This window comes from Rhamphochromis longiceps, linkage group LG20 (assembly GCF_057381845.1).
Source record: "Rhamphochromis longiceps isolate RC_006_pf linkage group LG20, R_longiceps_female_GT1.1, whole genome shotgun sequence".
NCBI lineage: Eukaryota > Metazoa > Chordata > Actinopteri > Cichliformes > Cichlidae > Rhamphochromis > Rhamphochromis longiceps.
The window spans coordinates 2,581,600-2,601,586 of NC_140576.1; the positions used below are offsets into that span (position 1 = coordinate 2,581,600).

Consider the following 19,987-nt stretch of genomic DNA (forward strand, 5'->3'; position numbering starts at 1 on the left):
TTAGAACTTACCAGGAACTTAGCTCGCTAGTTTCCACCTAAACATGATATAGCATGTTCTGACTGAGAGATTTCTGAAAAAAATTAAAACGTACAGCACTGCTATCACTTCCGACATAAATGAAGATAGAAAACTAAACAGCAGTTACTTTTGTAGGGTTACTGAAGTTGGACTAGCTGGTATATAACGATGTCCTATGTGATCACTAGCAAAACAGCTACGTTAGCATAACATTAGCACAGTGAAATTATCACGGTAGAGTGGTATAGTCAAAATCTCTAGTGTTGGCCAAATTTATATTGTTTATACCGCCCACCCCTAATTTAAAAACAAAAAAACTTCATATATATATATATATATATATATGATTTTATTTTTTTAAATTTCTGTTAGAATTGTTTGAAACATGTTAGGTTCTTTCTACTAGAGCATGCTGATGTAGAACAGAGGTTTGGTTAGATATTTTACTAATGTTGGGCTTTATTATAAACAGGGGGATGTTGGGTTCACCACTGGTGTGCAGTGTGGTCAGAGGGAGTAAAGCAGACAGAGGATGAAGAGTTGGAGAATGTGGATAAAGCTGTTATCTCAGGGACACAGCGGGTAAGTGTAGTTTGATTAACCTGGATTAGATGTACTCGATGAAAATATAAAGACAAACCAAACTTGATACCCTTGGCTTGCTCCAGATTTGCGAATACTGCAAAAGGCTGGGTGCAACCATTCGATGCCATGCTGAGGGCTGTTTGCGGTTCTACCACTTTCCCTGCTCAGCAGCCAGTGGATCCTTTCAGTCTATGAAACAGCTGGTCCTCCTCTGTCCAGAGCACATAGATAAGGCAGAGGAGCTGGGTAAGTGACACTGTGTAAGAAAGTCATCACAATTCTGACAAAGGCTTCTGTTTCAGACTAGGACTTTACACACACATATGATGTCCTGCTGCCAATCAAACAGCAAAAAAGTAGAAAAGCAGCATATTGTTTGGCTTGGATATTTGTTATGCTCCATGTATATCTGGCTCATCATCTGTGGACTAGCAGTTTGACAAGACTTAAAGACGTCTTTATTGTTTAAAATGTCAGCTATCTGTGTAACTTAATTTCTTTTTTGTCTACTTTTAACTTGTCTTTCTTAAAAACTGAAAACTTACTAAAATTTAAACAAAACATGAGAGTTAAGTGCTAGCTTCATACCTTGTTGAGTCTCATGATAATTTAAGGTGAACTGAGAATATTTTTATGAAACCTATTCATATGTTTTTTTGTTTTTTGTTTTGTTTGTTTGTTTTATGCAGCTGGTGAAGAGTCTTGGTGTGCAGTATGTGACTCAGCAGGCGAGCTCACTGATTTGCTCTTCTGCACGGGTTGTGGTCTCCACTACCATGCAGCCTGTCTGGAGATTGGAGCCACACCTATCCAGAGGGCAGGATGGCAGTGTCCAGAGTGTAAAGTGTGCCAGACTTGCAGGTGAGTCTAACAGTCTAGCATCGTTCCTTTTTCTCAGATGTGTGTCCTGTTTTACTTTGTTTTTATTTTAACTGATTATTTTATTTGAATTGATTAAATCTCCCTTTTCCACTTATTATTACTTTTTCTTAGACAACCAGGTGAAGACTCCAAAATGTTGGTATGTGATGCTTGTGATAAGGGATACCACACCTTCTGTCTCCAGCCAGCCATGGATTCTCTTCCCTCTGACCCATGGAAATGCAGAGTAAATCCTTTTTCTTTATTTAACCCTCTATCCAAAAAGATTTCCGTATATTGAAACTGGACATTCACTTATTTAATAAAACATAATCTTACCTTATTTTATCCAAATTATTTCTGTTTAAAAAGACATTGGTAAAGGTTTTTTTTTGTTGTTGTTTTTTGTTTTTTCCCTGTCTGCTTTTTTTGGGTAATTGTGCTCTGTAATCTTTATTCTATTAGAGGTGTCGTGTATGTGTGGTGTGCGGAGTCCGTGGACTAGTGCTGCCAGGCTCGGCCCAGTGGTTTGATAACTACGCCGTGTGTGAGGGATGCCAGCATCACCGCAGTTCTATATGTTGTGTGTGCAGCAAAGCTGCCAACCCGTCTGTTGCTTTGCAGTGTTGCAGCATGTGCCGCAGGTTAGTTTAAAATATAACAGAGCTTGCCATGATGTGTGACCATGTCAGTGTTACGATCATTAAAAACAAATAAAAATCTTAATAATCTTTTGTCTCAGATGGGTTCACAGTGAGTGTAGTTCAGCGGGGGAACCCCCAAAAGCTGAGATCATTTGCCTGCTTTGTAAGGAGGGTCAGCGGCAGCCAGTTGCTGAACCATACACAGCAGACACTCAGACCACAACGTCCCTTAAGGAAACTGAAGGAGACATTAAATTGGTGGGAATGCCAGTCCAAATGGATACAGACTTATCAGAAGTGACACCAGGACAGAAACACACATTAGAAATGGGACAGGCTAAAGATGAGGCTGATAAAGAGACACCTATGGACTTTGGTAAGTCGTTACTGTACACTACATTGGATCAAACTTAAAAGAAATGCCTGTGATTTGCATATGGTTGTTAGAGCATTTTGCGTGTGTGTGTGTGTGTGTGTCAGCAATGTTTTTATTTAGTTTAATTATTTTTCATCTTAGTGATGGAGTTTGCAGCGGTTCAGGCAACAAACACTGTGGAGAGAACAATGAAGGGAGAGCCACCCTTACCAACAGAAGCTTTTGGTTCTGAGGGACCAGCTCCTCTGCTTGAGTCTACAGGTAAACCAAGGTCGCACGATGGATGTACTATATATGAAAATAAACACCAAGCAGAACTAGATTTTTTTTTCCCCCCCCCAAAAGATTATTGTATCTAATAATGGATGTAAAAATGACAGTGGTGATAATCACACATTCCTTCATTTCAAATAGGCTGTGCAACAACAGAGCAGAGGGGCTCTTGTCCTCCCGCTGCTGAAGACGGAGCCAAAGAGGCACAGAGTCAAGTGGCAGCTTCCCAGGATCCCACAGCAGAGACACAGTCTAACAACAGCTGTGAAGTAGAACCAACACCAGTGTCACAGCAAGGCCCTGAAAGCATGGAGGTGGATGAGGAGAAGCAAGATGCTCCTCCCTCAGTTAAACAAGAACTATCACAAGAGTTATTGAAGAGTGCATCTGGTGCCATCTGTATAGGACCGTTCTGTAACGATCCCCAGAAGTTACCAGCTTCCACAGTCTCTGTGGTTAAAACGGAGCCTTTGTCTATGGATGAAAAGCAGGAACGAAGTCCATGCCATGACTTCCAGTTGCTTTCTAATCGTTCTTTATCAATAGACACACAAGAGTCCCTCTCTGCAGCTGACATAGAGGGGAGGTTATTACCTCACTCTGAGGAGGAGGAGGAAGAGGAGGATGAGGATGATGACCAAATGAAAGGACACAGTGAGGACATCAAGAGAAAACTACAAGAGGTTAAGCCGGAGTTGTTGCTGGATGAAATGTCAAATATGAGCCATGGTGATGAGAGCAGCAGTGGCTTTCTAGGCTCTCCAGGAGAACCTGACCCTCAGCTTTCCATGGAGCTTGGCCTTGTACCTTCCAGCCGCTCGCACACTGACATCTTGCTCACTGAGACCGATGACTCTCTTCCCTTTGAACCTCTCAGAAGTGACAGAGAAAAGGCCAAACGCAGAGGGTCCCCAGGCCGCTCAAGGGTCAAACAGGTGAGGTCACCATGTACTAGTTGATATATATTTTTTGATAGCTGGCACTAATTTAAGTCTTTGTTTTTAATGTGTCATTGTTATAACGTGACTTGACATTGAGAAGGCTGTTTCTGTGAATTGCAGGGACGAAGCAGTAGTTTCCCTGGAAAGCGTAGACCTCGAGGTGGTAGTGGTGGTGGTGGAGGGAGAGGGCGTGGTGGGAGGTCACGCCTTAAAGCTATGGCCTCCTGCATCGACGCCTTTTTGGTGAGCTGCACTTTTAAGCATGTGTTTTTGTTTTTTGTTGTTGTTTTTAATGTTATTTAACTTTTTAAAATATTTTAGTAATATGTAGTTCTCATAAATTTCATAAATTAGCTTGAAATAAAATACTTCTGCAAAATTACTACACTGTTACAGCTAAGCATGACCTCAGACACTGGACTGAGTAAGGAGGAAGACGAAGAAGAAGATGACACCATGCAGAACACAGTTGTTCTTTTTTCAAACACCGATAAATTTGTTCTGCTACAGGTAAAGCTGCTTTGACGTTTTCACTTACCCTGTGTGGATTTGCTGTGTTGACATTTCTGTATGACTGCAAATTGACTTATTGTTCTTAATTTTTCTCTTTTGTTTTCTCTCTTGTATTTTTAGGACATGTGTGTCGTCTGTGGCAGTTTTGGAAAGGGTGTAGAGGGGCAGTTGCTGGCTTGCGCTCAGTGTGCCCAGTGCTACCATCCTTATTGTGTTAACAGCAAAGTAAGAACAATGCTAAACTTATGATGGATTATGTTTTCATTGTTTTGTTTTGAAAATCCAGATTAAATTTGATGTCTTCTGCAGATCACCAAGACGATGCTTCGTAAGGGCTGGCGTTGTTTGGAATGTATTGTGTGTGAAGTGTGTGGAAAGGCTTCAGACCCGTCTCGTCTGCTGCTGTGTGACGACTGTGATGTCAGCTATCACACCTACTGCTTGGACCCTCCCCTGCACACTGTACCCAAGGGTGGTTGGAAGTGCAAATGGTAAAAAGAGAGAGACATGATAAAAAAACAAGAAACTTAAGTGCACAAAGCTTTGTTCATCCATGTAGCTTTGAATTGGGTCAAATGGAAATGAATATATCCAAATTTGCATATTATGTAAAACACTGGTGGCTCAGCCTTCATTTGCAATTCAGAGGCCCATCCCTCCGGCTCTTGCTTCTGTAGCAACAGAAAATTTGTTACACCAATCACATTGGTATCAGTAGTTTTATTTTTTTAATCTTGCATATTAGCTGGAAAAATGTTATAAAGCACTAAACTACATCTCTATCTCTGTCCAGGTGTGTGTGCTGTGTGCAGTGTGGATCCAACTCACCAGGTTTCCACTGCGAGTGGCAGAACAACTACACACACTGCGGGCCTTGCGCCAGCCTCGTCACCTGCCCGGTATGCCGGGAGAATTTCATGGAGGAGGAGCTCTTGCTGCAGTGTCAGTACTGCGATCGGTGGGTGCTGATTATTGGAACTACGCACAAAATAACCAGAAAATGAGAGCGAGTAAAGCATTACTTATGTATTTTTGATGTCATAAATTATTCCATATCATCTTTGATTTGTTGAAAAGTGCACATAGCTAGGTTTTTATGTGTGCCTATGCAGATGGGTCCATGCCGTCTGTGAGAGTCTGTACACAGAGGATGAGGTGGAACAGGCTTCTGATGAGGGCTTTGCTTGCACATCTTGCACCCCATATGTTCCAAAACCTGTGGGTAAGTCTCAGATTGACAGTGTCTAGGTCTTCAGAAATACAATTAAGATATTGTGGGGTGAGTTTTTTGACTGGTTGTTTTATTGGTGACACAATTTTCTTTTTCTCCCTACTTTTTGCCCTTTGGTCACAGTAGTAGAGTCAGCCATTATGGCTTCAATAAAGATAAAAGAGCCAGGTAAGAAGATGTAGCTCCTTATGTTAGTTAATTATTCCAAGTACATTTTCTGAGTTTGTGCCCTTTATTTTTACTTAAATTTGTGATTGTCACTTTTTAGAGCCCCAGTTCTACCGTTTGGAGGGTGTTTGGCTTACAGAGTCAGGCATGTCCCTGCTTCGTAGCATCTCTATGTCTCCCCTGCACAAGAGACGGCAACGTCGCTCCCGTCTTGGCACTATGTGCTCTGAAGGAGGTCCTGATGGAATGGATCTAAGAGAGGTTGAAGGAGAAGGGGATGAGGGAAAAGGTTTGGACAATTTCCACTCGTTCATTTGTCTCTAAAGAGTTTTCAGGATTACTTTGTGCCTTTTACAATAAATAAATAAATGTTCCTCTATATAACCAGGCTGTGGGGATCCCATGGACTGTGAATCAAAGATAGACCAACATGGGAGCCCTGAGAGAGACGGTGGTACTGAGCGGGATGCAGGTGCAGAGGGAGGTGCTGACGGTGACTGTGAGGGTCTTAAAGGGGGAGCAGAGGAGACAGATGACAGCAAGAAAAGAAAGCGAAAACCTTACAGGCCTGGTATGCAATCATGAATGTGACTGTATAAAGGCATTTACAGTATCTACATAGATGTATCATCATATCCAAAATAATTAAAACATATGTTTCCTTTAATTATGTTAGGAATTGGAGGTTTTATGGTGCGACAAAGGAAGTGTCACACACGGATGAAGAAAGAATTTTTTGCCCAGTTGGCTGGAGAGACCATGTTGGATGGACAGCCAATTGAGCGAACTATTGAAGAAGGTTTGTGACAACAATTAATTAATTAATTAATATATATATATATATATATTTTTTTCTCCACTGTTGTGTCACATTGTTTTTAGGTCAGTGGTAGTGACTTAATTGATATAACTGTTCAATGGTATGTCAGGTCAGAAAGCTTGCTAGGGAACATAGTAGCTTGTTCACCTTCTTTGTGATCTAAGGCTGCATTTAGACTTATATCAACCACTGACATCAAACCAAGCCCTTGTTTATTTAATTAAAGCCACAATGCTGAAGTGAACAAGGTGGTAAAGTAGAGGAATCAAGCAAAAAAATAATCAAGGTGATTCAATAGAACATCGTGATCAGGACTTAATTTGTGACAAAATGCTTTAAAATCCGACATGATGCAAACACTACATGCCCCCACCTTCACACACTTAGACATTTTTAATGTTCAGCTCCCTTGGAACGTCCTCATCTCTGCTTAACTTGTAGAGTTGTGATTCAATGTATTTTATGCAAATAACCTAAACCAAAGAAAACTGAATTTTATTATTACATTTTTAGGGCCCCACCCTGACACAGACAACATTATGGATCCTAAACCAGTGGAGGGAGAGGAACAGGCCAAGAAACGTCGGGGTCGGAAGAGGAGCAAACTCGAGGATATGTTTCCAGCTTATCTCCAGGTTTCTTGTCTCTCTATGTGCCATGTTTTAAAAGTGAAAATAAAGATATCCACTGATTTGATGTATATATTGTAAACATTTGTAATTCCCGGCAGGAGGCATTCTTTGGAAAGACACTGATAGACTTGAGTAAGAAGGCAGTGATGATACCTCCAGGGCAGAGGCCAGGTTCATGCCCCATCAGACCTACTTTACCAGCACCAACCAAGAGTACTACCCCAGACAGTAAGAACATTAACTTGAATTTGGGATGCTGGTTAAGAAAAAAAAGTCAGTGCAGGATATGTAAATTTTTGTTTCTTTCACTAGCTGATGCCGGGGATCGTGTGGTGGACATAAATTGTCCTCTCAAGCAAGAGGGGGGTGAAGCCCCCCAGGCTCAGGGAGACGGTGCAGGTAAGTATCTATGTGGCAGGTGAAGTTAATAGACCTTTTTAACATGCAGTTCCAGGTTGTTTTAAAGTTTTACACCTTTTAGGGATTCCTACACCATCCTCATCACAGACAAACCAGGTGTCAACTGATCCTCATGATTCTGATGCAGAAAAAAATGAAGGTAAGTTCCTGCGGAGGGCACTGTGCTATATAGCATTTAAGAATGACTTGTAATATAATTTATTCCTTCCTACCATGCTGTTGTGCTTGTGTGATAGGTCTTCCACAGGGGGTGGAGAGTCAGGATTCTGAGCAGTTCTTCAGGAAGGTTCTGGGAGTGTCGGATGGTTCCTCCTTGGGAGGTATGAAGCCCATCTTGGAGGGCAATAAGGGAGAACTCAGTCGTAGTGCTTTGCCACAGAGAGCTCTCCCCTCAGGTGAGAACAAGGGTTTCCTACAGATGTTCATATAATTAAAACCGCAGCTATTATTACCTGTTGTATGATTCCTGAATTATTAAAAGCATGATTGAAAAACTGTTGTATTTTAATTCAATTACCGGAATTGCAGGGTCCCTGCCCTCAGCTGGAATGATGGATGCCTTTCCTGGAATTTCTCAGTCACCGTTCTTCGACATGCGGTAGGCTCATTAGTGCATTTTATTTCACAGCATCTCAGTCATGTAGTTACAACTCATATAAAAGCAGAAGCTTAATTCCCAATTATTTATATTTTTCCCCCCGCATGTGGCCTTTTTATTTGACCAAAAAACAAACCCTCTAACTTATTATATGGTGTACAGGGACAGAGGAGGGCTGTTCAGTCCAGATGGCGGTGAGGAGAGCCCTTGGGCAACTCCCTCTACCCCAGCAACTCCTTCCTCCCCACCAACCCCCACAGAGGCAGAGGGTGATGGTCTGTCCTATAACCAGCGTAGTCTGCAGCGCTGGGAGAAGGATGAGGAGCTTGGAGAGCTCTCAACTATTTCCCCTGTTCTTTATGCCAATACAAACTTCCCAACTCTCAAACAGGACTACCCAGGTTAGTGAAGAAGAAACATATTGTACAATGTATTTTATCAAGGTCATGATTTTTAAGTTTATGTCACAGTTGTAACGTAAGTGTTAAATATTTCTCTCATCACAGATTGGGCTAGTCGCTGCAAGCAGATCATGAAAATCTGGAGGAAGGTCCCAGCTGCTGACAAGGTTCCATATCTGGTAGGTTCTCTGTTTTTGTTTTGTTTAATACATTATTCTTTCATATTATCATTTGTTTGCTGTAATTCTCTTTTTAACACATTTCTAAATTTGCAGTTGGTCATATACTAGGTTCTCCTTTTTTAATTTTTTATTTATTTATTTATCCATTGTGTGTTTTTTAGCCTTGTTTTTATAAGAGTTCGTGCTTGGACTTGTGTGCCTGTACATACGTGCAGAAGCCGACTCTCTCTCTCTCTCTCTCGCTCTCTTTCTTTGTAGCAAAAGGCCAAAGATAACCGAGCAGCTCAGAGGATAAACAAGGCACAGAAGGTGAGTTAAAAGTAGATTTCTTTTTTTATTAAGTTTAGCAAATGACTTCATTAGGTTTACGGTGTGTGTGGTTAATATTCCTTTGGTGCTCTTTTTACCTTTTCACAGCAGGCAGAAAGTCAAGTGTGCAGGCCAGTAAAAACAGAGCAACCACGTGCAAAGGGAGAACGGCCAAGTTTACACCTCCAGATCCCACCACCTTCAGGCTCAACATCAATCTCCTCTCAACCCAGCTCTGCAGACAGCCCATTTCCCTTGCCTCCCGATTCAGGATCGTCTTCTGTCTTTTTCTCAGATGGACCTGTCAAAACTCCATTATCAGCTGAAATCCGGACAGATCCTTTGGCTAAGCTTCCGCCTCAGTCACCCCATTCTTACTCACACCCAACCACACCTTTCTCTAATGCCGGGGCCAGCCCCGTACAGGCCCCTTCCTCAGGTTATTCTGCTTCCGGCCCGCAGGGCCCTCCTCAGGGACGGCCAGCCAGTCTTGGCCCTTTTGACATGCAACCAGGAACTCCTGGAACCCCCAGACGGGCTCAGCAGGTTGACCCCTACTTCAGATCACAGCTGCAGCAGCAACAGGGTCTTCTTCCACAATCCCAGCAAGGCTCTCAGGAGTCCCTAGGGCCTCCAGAAAGTCCTCATTCAAGAGGTCCTGGGCTCGGGGAGTCGACCATTTTTTCACCATCCCACAATACCCACTATGGAGATCCCTTCAGAACCCAGCAAGGAATGGGAAGGCCAGAATATGGTTCATCACCGTCACCATCTGCATTGGCTTCATCTCCTGCAAGCACAGGGCAGTACAGGACTGATATGAGTGCACCCTCTCCACGTTCCTCTGCAGTTGGCAGACATGATCTGTCCACCGGCTCCCCTGCTGGAATGCTTGAGTCTGGAGATGGTTTGTTCAAGGCACCTTTAACGCCACGAATGCACCAAGGAGAGAGTGGGGCACTTCATCCTGGAGCTTCACCTAGCCATGTTGCTGAAGGCTTCAGGCAGTCTCCCTCTCACTCTGATCCCCATATTCATCCTCCACTAACTACCAGACCGCAGTCAGGTGATAATTGTTCTCTTGGACCCCAGAGACACGCTGTAGCTCAACAGGAGCAATGTCCTAGAGTACCCTCCAGCCCACAGTCCCAGGGCAGCTGCCAGTCTCCCCACACTCCTGGTGGCATGTCCAATGATGGTTACTCTGTCCAGTCTCCTGCTACTCCTCGTTTCCAATCTCCAGACCCTTGTTCTCGGCCACCTTCAAGGCCACAATCTAGAGACCCGTTTGCAGCAGTCCATAAGCCACCTCGCACTTCCTCTATTGGCCCAGAGGGAACTGGAAGTTTCAAAACATCCCCTCATCCTAACCAGCCATCTCCAGCCCATTCTACTAATACATCTATAGGGGATCCCCTCTCTGGAAAGCCATCAGCTCCCCCTACTTTCAGCCGCAGCCCGAGCACGGGAGGCTTTCAAATAACTCAACAGCAGACTCAGATGGTGCAGCAACCACAGCCACAAACTCAGCCGGCTTTGTCAGCAGACAGCCTTACCTCGCGAGTGCCACCTTCCTCTGGATCTCAAGAAATACCAGCTGTCCACACTTCAGACATGTCAAGTCAGCCATCTTTGCCAGTAACTCAAGAAATTCCTGATATTTCAGCAGTACAGGACCCTTCAGTAGCAGGACTCAGCCCTGCTGATCTGGAAAAGCACAGACCGGTATCAAAATATTTGCCTTTGAGCAGGCATTGAGTGCACTTCTGCATGCTTTTGTTTTTTCTTTGCTAATCAAAGTTTCTCGTGTTTTATAGCGCCAAAGACTGAGGGAATTTGTGATCAGACAACAAATGCACAGACAAGAGAAGGAGGCAGCTGCTGCTGCTGGCAGTGCATCCCCTGGATGGTCTGGGGGAGGGTTGGGAGCCTTTCAGCAGGATAAAACTCACAGAGCACCACCACCTTATCCACAGGTAGGGATCCTGTGATTGAATAACATTACATTATTAATGTGAAATCTTGCAGGCATTGTTACATGCATGTGGGGAAGATGCCCACAGATGATTAGTGGCATTGTAAAGCGCTTTGGGTGCCTTGAAAAGCGCTATATAAATCCAATCCATTATAATAATAATAATAATAATAATAATAATAATAATAATCTGGAAGATGTAGGGTTTTTTTTTTTTTTTTTTTTAAGTTTCTGATTTTCATGCAGACATTATGAAAAAAGTTATTTTTGATTTATTAATAACTAAAGAGTCAAGGGACAATGGTACAATTTTTACTTCCTTTAGGAACGTATTGCTGCTGCCGCTTCAAGTGCTCAGGCTTCTGTGTCGGGGAAGATGCCCACAGATGATAAGCTCATTCGCCCACCACATACAGGAAACCCTGCCGTTGTTGATCCAGTTAGGTAAGCATTTAAATAATGAGGTACTTGGATTGAATAAACCAAATACAGGCATAAATCTTTTGGCCCTGAAGATACAATTGGCGTCTTAAATTAGTCCAACTCCCTTTCGTTGTTTTTGGGGGGGGAAAAAAAAATATTTTTGTCTTTCTTCAGGCTACCAGGATCTTCCAGACCGCAGGGTATGTTTACCCGTCCACCATTCCCTCCTCAGTGGCAGGGCCAGGCTCCAAGGAGGTTCCCTCAGCCTGGCATGGAAGCTGTGGGCATAAGGCACAATCTTAACCCTGCTGTCAATATCCAAGGTATGGAAGGCATGGGTAATACTCATGCCATGATGCCAGGGCACGGAGGTGAATCCATGCAGCCAATGAGTCAAGGTCCACCACCACAGTTCATTGAGTTGAGACATAATTCACAAAGGCCACCCCTGCGACACCAATTTATACCCCGTGGACCCCAGCCCAGGCCACGTCTCTTTGTCCCAGAGCAAGAGATGTCAACACCTTATGTTCAGCAACTTCCTATAGCTCAAGTTGGTGGGATTCAGACAGAGGGGTTACAACAGGGTGGACTGTCAGTTTTACTGCCTCAGCAGTCCCACATGCAACCTCAAAATGCTACTTCAGCCCAAAACACTCGCAGTACTGAGCAGCATCGACTTTCACAACCAGGTATAGTCACAGAGCCCCAGCCTGCAGCTGTAGAAAATGCAGAAGAACTGCCAGAACCTGATCTTGATGGGCTAGGCGATGCTCCAGGAGATGGAGGAGTAGAAGATGAGGATGATTTGGCTCTTGACCTGGACCCTGACAAAGGAGATGATGACTTGGGCAACCTGGACAACCTCGAAACCAATGATCCACATCTTGATGACTTACTCAACAGTGATGAGTTTGACCTGCTGGCTTACACTGATCCTGAACTGAACCAAGGAGACCCTAAAGATGTCTTCTCAGACCAGCTGCGGCTGGTAGAAGCTGAAAGTGAGGGTCCTTCAGCGTCGTCTGGTTCTGCACATGTTAAAGTGGAAGACAAAGCCAGGGTGGAGCCAGAGCGGAAGGCTCTGACAAAAGTCCCTTCTACTGCACTAGAGTCTGCTGCTCAACTAACACGCTCTTCACAAACCGCTGATGCCTCTAAAGTTAAAGTAGAGAACAGAGGTTTGACGCCTCAGCTGCAAACGGGACAGACTGTGGTGAAAGCTGAAATGGGAGAAGCGGTATCCATGCCTCTTGGTGTGACCGCACCAACAACAAAGACTCCACAAAGTGAGAGCCAGTCTGCCTCACTCAGTTCTGTTCGATTAGGGGGACTTCCATATCCCTTGCCAGGCCAAGGTAATCCATTGCCTTTTCCTCCAGCTCCTCCACATGGCGATATGGGTGATGATCCCTTAGGACTACCTGATGTAGGGGAGCAGCACTCTCCTGCTGTAGATCTGGCAAAGGTAGAGAGCTCATTAGATGGTGAACTGCCTCTTCTAATACAAGATCTCCTGGAGCATGAAAAGAAAGAACAACAGAAACAGCAACAGCTCAGTTCTCTTCAACAAGGAGGCATACCACAACAGTTTTCAGGCATTCCAAATCCACATCCGAATCAACATTCATCTGGGCAAATAATGTTACCACACCACCATCGTCCACCACCCCAAGGTATGATGAATCAGCCAGGGATGGTACCGCGTGCGTCACACATTTTGCAGCAGCAAAGGCTTATGGGACCTGGTATAGTACCGCCAACTCACATGATGGCCCAGCAGCAAACCATGATGAGGACGATGCAGCCTGGGATGCAGCCAGGGATGCAGCCTGGGGTGCAGCCAGGGATGCAGCCTGGGGTGCAGCCAGGGATGCAGCCTGGGGTGCAGCCAGGGATGCAGCCTGGGGTGCAGCCAGGGATGCAGCCTGGGGTGCAGCCAGGGATGCAGCCTGGGATGCAGCCTGGGGTGCAGCCTGGGGTGCAGCCAGGGATGCAGCCAGGGATGCAGCCAGGGATGCAGCCTGGGATGCAGCCTGGGATGCAGCCAGTGATCCAGCCAGGACTTGGCCATCAATCACAACAGCAGCAGCCAGCAGTAAAACAGTCAACTCTGACCAACAGCTTCTTCCCAGATAAAGGTAAGCTTCATGTCTTGTCACAGCCACAACTTCTTCTTTTTTCTTTTGTTTTTCCATACTTCCACTAATTTCACCTATTATTGCAGATTTGGACAAATTTGCTACAGATAACATTATGGATCCCATTGCCAAGGCGAAGATGGTTGCCCTTCAGGGTATTAAGAGAGTGTTGGCACAGGATCCAATGGTTGTTCCCACTGGCATTAACAGGTATTTCTAATAATGTTTTTTTTTTGTTTGTTTGTTTTTTTAATAAATAACATGGATATGTTTTTGCCATTGTTAAACTGCTGCTAGAAAGCAGAGCATGTGTTGATTGTGATTATCTTCAGATCTAGTTTTTGTTGTTGGTTCCAGCTCTTGTAAGCTGTTCAACGTAAAAGTAGCATCCCTAACACCACTGTTCACAAGGTTAACTGCTTAGCAACCACTTATTTGCAGTAGCTATGTGTCAGAGACATGCCTGCAATGGTAACTTCAGTTTTAAAGACTGCGATTAGACGATCAACTGTACCATTAGCACACCTGTTTGCTGAGGCCCATGTTAAATATTTTTAAGTGGATGTCACTCAGCACTGTTTTGCTTTCTCTTCAGGCAACAAGTTTCTCTGCTTGCTCAGAGGCTGGCTTCTGCCCCAGCCACAGATCCAAATCAACTTGCATCTGGACCTGCAAAGGTATGTTGGTTTATTTTTAAAAAGTGATCGATGATTTAATTTGTAAAACTGATGATAGCTGAGTCATTTAAATGCCACGTTTTTCTGTTTAGGAGGGAGAGACAAGTGATCCACCCCAGTCAAGGCCTAACCCTCCTCAGTTTGTGCAAGGAATAATCAGTATGTTTGACCAATACTGCCTTTTGAGCTGAATTGAGTCTTTTTTTTTTCTTTTCTTTTTTTTTTAAGATTATTTTTTTTTATTGCAGTCTCCATACATTTGTGGATAGCTAAGGGTGGTTTGTGATTTCTTTTCTATAGATGATGCTGAACAGCACCAATACGAAGAATGGCTTCTTCATACCCAGCAGTTACTCCAAATGCAACTGAAATTTTTGGAAGAACAGATAGGAGTTCATCGCAAATCACGCAAAGCACTGTGTGCGAAGCAACGCACTGCTAAGAAGGCTGGCAGAGAGTTTGCTGAGGCAGATGCAGAGAAACTTAAGTTGGTCACAGAAGAGCAGAGTAAAATTCAGAAGCAGCTTGACCAGGTGTGTAGATGTTCAATGTTCTGAAAACAATTTTTGCATTGCACAAAAAAGGCTTCTGGCACATTTGATATACATGATATACAGATGTCCTCATAAATATTCTGTTTTAGGTGCGCAAGCAACAGAAGGAGCACACAAATCTAATTGCAGAGTACAGAAGCAAGCAGCAGCAGCATCAACAACAACAGCAGCAGCATCAACAACAACAACAACAGCAGCAGCAACAACAGCAGCAGCAAGGCTCTGGTATTATAACCCAAGGTCATTCTGCACAGGGGGGGCCCTCTCACATGTTTCCCAAAATGCCTGGTCAGATGATGATGGGCCAGCAGGGGGCACCAGTAATGGGGCAACATCCTGGCATGGTACCCCAAGGTGGGATGCCTGTCAGAATGCCCCAAGGTCAGCCCTTTATTGGAGGAGCCCAGCCACAGCTTTCTGGGGCTCTTGGAGCCAGTGGTGCCAGGGTCCCAGGTCCTCCTGGGCCTTCAGGAGGATTTTTCCCTCAGGGGCCTGGGGTGCAAGGTGCAGACCCTAGGCTTCTTCAAGAAAGACAACTTCAGCATAGGATGCAGATGGCAAAGTTCCAGCAACAGCAGCTGATGGGCCAACAACCAGTGTCACTCCCAAATCAACAGTCTAGTTTAATCAATCAGTCGCAGGCTGGTATGATGGGGCACCAACTTATGGCACAACAACAGGCGAACACTCAGCAGGGTATGCTAGCTAATCAGGCTAATCAGCAGAACATGGTCCAGGTTGCACAAGGAATAGTTGGAGGCCAGACTGTGGCTCCATCACAGAATCTTGTGGGCAGCCAGCCTATTAACCATTCTCAAGGCATGGTATCAACTCAGGCAGGAATAATTGGTAACCAACAAGTTGCATTGTCACAGCAGCAGAGGCCTCAGCTGATGATGGGACAGCAGGGTATGGTTGGTGCTCAAGGTCACCCTGGCCTGAGGGGGCCCCATGCCCAGTTGACTCCTCAACAACAGAACATTCTGGCCCAACGCATGCTTGCATCTCAGCAAAATATTACAAAGAATTTAGCCCACCTTCAGCAGCAGCAAATGACACAAAGACAACCAGCACAGTTGATCAACCAGTCTGGCCAAGAGCAAGGTCTTTCCCAACCCTCTACCCCACAAATGGGTTCCTCTCCTTCAGCAGGAAGTAACACACCCCAGCCCCAGGGATCTACAGAGAGCCAAAACTCAGGACCCAAAGAAGGTGGTATCCTCAGCCCTGATTCAAGAACCCCACCACAGCAGAGCGGACCCTCTACTCCCAACCAGATCCAACTAGGCTCTGCAAATGATCATCAAACTGACCTGGGACGACAGCAGCAGCACCAGAATCAGGTTTATGTAGGCCAGCAGCAACAATCAAATCCCCAGTCTGTACATGAGAAACAGTCGGGTTTGGTCGGGAACCAGCAAACTGGTATGCAGCAACTGCAGCAACAACTTCCAGTCACTGTCCAGAGGCAAAGTTCCCTCACCACTGACAAGCCCAGTTTGATGACAATTAAAGAGGAAGGAAAAACATCTGATTTCTTACATCATCAACAGCAAACTCTTCAAAATGCCACACAGCAGCCACAGGACCCCACCATGCCGCAACAGATCACAGGACACAACCATCCAGGGCAGCAACAACCTGCTATGATGGGTCTTAGTTCACAACAGCAGGCCATCATGGCCCAACAGCAGAAACAGCAGGTTTTAATGAGTATGATGAGAGCTCAGCAGCAAGGAATGATGGGACAGAGACCTGGTGTTCCTCCTGGACAGATCCGCGCCCCTATCAACATCCAGGCCATTATTGCTCAGAATCCTCAGCTCCGCAATCTCCCCCCCAACCAACAAATACAGCACATCCAAGCCATGATTGCACAAAGACAACAAGGACAAATGCTGCGGATGCCAATAGGTCAGGGCCAACAACATCAGTTGAGGCCTCAGCTCCCACAGATGGGACAGCAAATGATGGGGATGGAAGGCCATCAAATGTCACATGGAGTCATGGGGAATCCAGGAGCAGTGGGAAATCAACACCAGCCAGGTATGCCAGGCCAACAACCTGGTGTTGCTCCTCAGATACAGCAAGGAATGATGGTCTCTGGGCAGCAGCTCCAAGTGGGAGAGATGATGCAGCAACATATGAGAGGACAGGTGCCACATTCCCCAATGGACCAGGGCCCAATGGTGAGGCCAGCATCTCCACGTCAGCCATTAGCCAACTCCCCTGGGGATTCTCAACGGCACACTTTTAATCAAGCTATGGGGATTCGTCCACCCACTCCCACCCAGAACCAACAGCAAGCACTAATGGCAGGCCGTGTGCAGGGCTCTCCATCGCATGCATATTCTCCAAGAACTCCCTTTGGCATGAGTCCAGTCCACCCAGTCTCACCCCATTCATCTCATGTCTCCTCACCTTCTATAGCTGACAGCAGGGCTGGGAGGGGCAGTCCCTACAGTCAAGTCAAGGCTTCTCCACTCAGGTCACCCGGGGCTAAGAGTCCACTTGATTGTCCAGGACCTAAAGCAGACACTCAGTCACCAGGCAGTGGTCTGGCTGCTTCAGTGACTTCCAATGGGCCACAGAGAGGTACAAATGCTCAGCGTCAGTTGCAGCAGGGTGCAGAAGACAAACAAGAGGAGCTATGCAAAATGACAATACAGAATATTAAACAGGAACCAAGGGAGGTCCAGTGTGACAGTGCGGCTGAAGCTCCTACTGGGACTATAAAGCATGAAGCAACTGGGGAGATGGTTAACGCTGGGAACAACACTACCTTTATTAATGCTGGAAGTGCTGCTGTGACTCAAAGCCCTAGATCTGAGACTGGACAGCAGTTGCTGCAGAAACTCCTAAGAACTAAGAATATTCAGCTTGGCGCTCAGAGGCCTTGTGAAGGCATCCACAGTGAGATCAATGGTCACATCAACAGCAAACTGGCAATGCTTGAGCAGAAGCTTCAAGGGACTCCACGAAACATGGAGGTATGTTTTCCTAAAGTGTATTCATTCTCTTTACCCTGATCCCAAAAGGTTGATTCTGTTTATCTGGACGTAGCGTTTTCAATGGGAGAAATGTTTCGTCACTCAACCTTTTGGGATTTACTTACCTGGATGATTGAGCATGCATCAAGACTCTTTACCCTGATGTTATATTTGGGAAAAATCAGTTTTATTTTCTTGACCTTTTACAGGATCTGCAATCGATAACAAAAAGGCCTCCTGTGCAAAAGCCAAAGCGCACTAATAAGGCAGCTGGAGATCGAGGGCCTAATGCACGGAAGAAAAACAAGAAGGAAGAAGTTGGAAAAAGTGCTGAAGCCTTGTTAAAACAACTCAAACAGGTACAATAATGTCAAAATACATTTCCCCCCCTAATGATATTTTGCCACTGATGATCTGAAGATTGATTCTTTTTCCTTTTCTTGGCTAATGGATTTTTACTCTGTAGGGCCTCTCTCTGCTGCCCTTGATGGAGCCGTCAATCACTGCCAGTGTGGATCTTTTTGCACCTTTTGGAAGCAGTCCAGCCAATGGAAAAGCCCAGCTAAAAGGCTCATTTGGAAATGCAGTGTTAGACAATATCCCAGACTACTACTCTCAGTTACTCACTAAGGTCAAACTAAGCTGCCAGTGCACCACCAACATTTTGAATAAGGCATAAAGGTAATTTCAGAGCAAAGTCTTCATGAACATATTGTTTGTGCATTCACAGAGCAACCTCAGCAACCCCCCAACACCCCCATCTTCCTTGCCACCTACTCCTCCACCATCAGTACAGCACAAACTGCTCAATGGAGTAACAGCTGGAGAGGATCTGGCTGAGAGACAGAAAAACAGAGAGCCTGCTGAAGAGCCGATGGGTACATTTATTGTTAATTATTAATCCACAGTTATGCAGTAATTGCATTCTAAATGCAATGTATTATTATGCTGCATTTTGTTTCCTCCTTCAGATTCTGTGAAAGAGGAGGTAAAGAGTGTAGATATTCTAGCAGCTCTCCCCACACCACCACATAACCAGAATGAGGATATCAGGTACACAAGGACAACTGTGCATAGTTATCAGTCCATAGCATAGATATTTTCATAAAGAGGCTATAAATGTGTGAAATATCTTTTAACAGGATGGAAAGTGACGATGAGGATGCTCCAGAAAGCATAATTCCAGCATCATCCCCTGAGAGTAATGTAGGAGATGAAACTCCACGTTTTCCTCACCTGCGGGAGCCTAAAGAGGAGGAGACGGACAGGGCAATATCACCTATCATACCCCTCATACCTCGCACTGCCATCCCAGGTATTCTACTCAGCATGTCACATCCTACGGTCTGCTGAGGTAGCAATGTGCTGCTCTGTATGGGGGATTAAATTCTAAGTTAGTTTGTTTTATATGGTTGCATGGATACATAGGTCATGGGGAAACCTGCTTGGAATTTATACGATTGTCAAATTTTTTTATTTTAAATATTAAATCTGTTTGCGTCTTGAAATGCAGACAAATGTTGAATTTACACATTTGCTTACAGCATTCACAGAAAATAAACAATTCGAAGCTCCTGACGGCAAGGTAGATTCAACATCCAACCACTGGGATAAGAGCAAAAGCAACGAGGTGTCTGTAATGTTCACGTTGTCATCTGCTGCAGCCAAGGTACTAAGCCATCATAATCTTATATCGTCTTTAAAAGCTTTTATGTCTGAATCTATTGAGGCAATCTAAACTTCTACTAATATTTTCCAGAAACTAAATCACGTGATGATGGCCATGGCCCAGCTTCTCAACATTAGAATGCCAGGTACTTATGAGGTCACTATCCCTCCCCAAAACCCTGAAATGTCAGGAGGAGATGGGCCTGCGAAAGGACCTGGCCAATCAGGTACACACTAAAATAAATAAATTGACGGTTTAGCTTTTTTAGATTTCTGCTGATGTCTTTTTTTTTTTATTATTTTCTTTCTCTTTTTCTTTTTTTCTTTTTTTTTTTGTGGAGTGAGTTCCTATTTAGCTAAAAGCAAAAGGGTGCGAGTCTGTCAAGACATTCAAAATTCTGCCTCAAAGTGACCTGTCATATTATTTGCTAATGTAAATATTTCGTCTTTCATTAATCCCATCTCATGATTGTAGTTTAAGCACGTTAGTTGAGCAAATTTGGTGTTTAAATGTTTTTGGGGTTTTTTGTTTTTAAAACAAATTGTGGCAGAGTGACTATACCATCTATCCATGTTATGTTTTA

At 44.5% G+C, this 19,987-nt stretch overlaps 1 protein-coding gene across 3 annotated transcripts in view; it reads left to right on the forward strand.

Moving 5' to 3' along the window:
- The window catches only part of kmt2d (lysine (K)-specific methyltransferase 2D), a 30,287-nt gene that overhangs the window by 4,289 nt on the left and 6,011 nt on the right, over window positions 1-19,987 (forward strand). For 2 of the 3 annotated variants that reach the window (XM_085394988.1, XM_085394989.1), the window contains exons 5-47: window positions 494-603; window positions 690-852; window positions 1,296-1,467; window positions 1,600-1,714; window positions 1,933-2,111; window positions 2,210-2,487; window positions 2,629-2,748; window positions 2,902-3,695; window positions 3,822-3,944; window positions 4,098-4,211; window positions 4,335-4,439; window positions 4,524-4,705; window positions 5,008-5,172; window positions 5,327-5,436; window positions 5,569-5,613; window positions 5,714-5,902; window positions 6,002-6,184; window positions 6,290-6,412; window positions 6,947-7,068; window positions 7,164-7,293; window positions 7,378-7,464; window positions 7,547-7,624; window positions 7,722-7,880; window positions 8,014-8,083; window positions 8,246-8,484; window positions 8,590-8,663; window positions 8,925-8,975; window positions 9,084-10,700; window positions 10,793-10,951; window positions 11,276-11,394; window positions 11,548-13,514; window positions 13,601-13,724; window positions 14,110-14,191; window positions 14,284-14,350; window positions 14,492-14,724; window positions 14,835-17,735; window positions 17,945-18,094; window positions 18,202-18,366; window positions 18,466-18,613; window positions 18,707-18,788; window positions 18,878-19,050; window positions 19,280-19,404; window positions 19,495-19,630. In XM_085394988.1, the coding sequence (XP_085251114.1) occupies window positions 494-603; window positions 690-852; window positions 1,296-1,467; window positions 1,600-1,714; window positions 1,933-2,111; window positions 2,210-2,487; window positions 2,629-2,748; window positions 2,902-3,695; window positions 3,822-3,944; window positions 4,098-4,211; window positions 4,335-4,439; window positions 4,524-4,705; window positions 5,008-5,172; window positions 5,327-5,436; window positions 5,569-5,613; window positions 5,714-5,902; window positions 6,002-6,184; window positions 6,290-6,412; window positions 6,947-7,068; window positions 7,164-7,293; window positions 7,378-7,464; window positions 7,547-7,624; window positions 7,722-7,880; window positions 8,014-8,083; window positions 8,246-8,484; window positions 8,590-8,663; window positions 8,925-8,975; window positions 9,084-10,700; window positions 10,793-10,951; window positions 11,276-11,394; window positions 11,548-13,514; window positions 13,601-13,724; window positions 14,110-14,191; window positions 14,284-14,350; window positions 14,492-14,724; window positions 14,835-17,735; window positions 17,945-18,094; window positions 18,202-18,366; window positions 18,466-18,613; window positions 18,707-18,788; window positions 18,878-19,050; window positions 19,280-19,404; window positions 19,495-19,630 (12,528 nt within the window). The remainder of the gene's footprint in view (window positions 1-493; window positions 604-689; window positions 853-1,295; window positions 1,468-1,599; window positions 1,715-1,932; window positions 2,112-2,209; window positions 2,488-2,628; window positions 2,749-2,901; window positions 3,696-3,821; window positions 3,945-4,097; window positions 4,212-4,334; window positions 4,440-4,523; window positions 4,706-5,007; window positions 5,173-5,326; window positions 5,437-5,568; window positions 5,614-5,713; window positions 5,903-6,001; window positions 6,185-6,289; window positions 6,413-6,946; window positions 7,069-7,163; window positions 7,294-7,377; window positions 7,465-7,546; window positions 7,625-7,721; window positions 7,881-8,013; window positions 8,084-8,245; window positions 8,485-8,589; window positions 8,664-8,924; window positions 8,976-9,083; window positions 10,701-10,792; window positions 10,952-11,275; window positions 11,395-11,547; window positions 13,515-13,600; window positions 13,725-14,109; window positions 14,192-14,283; window positions 14,351-14,491; window positions 14,725-14,834; window positions 17,736-17,944; window positions 18,095-18,201; window positions 18,367-18,465; window positions 18,614-18,706; window positions 18,789-18,877; window positions 19,051-19,279; window positions 19,405-19,494; window positions 19,631-19,987) is intronic. The other variant, XM_085394990.1, reaches the window with a different exon arrangement.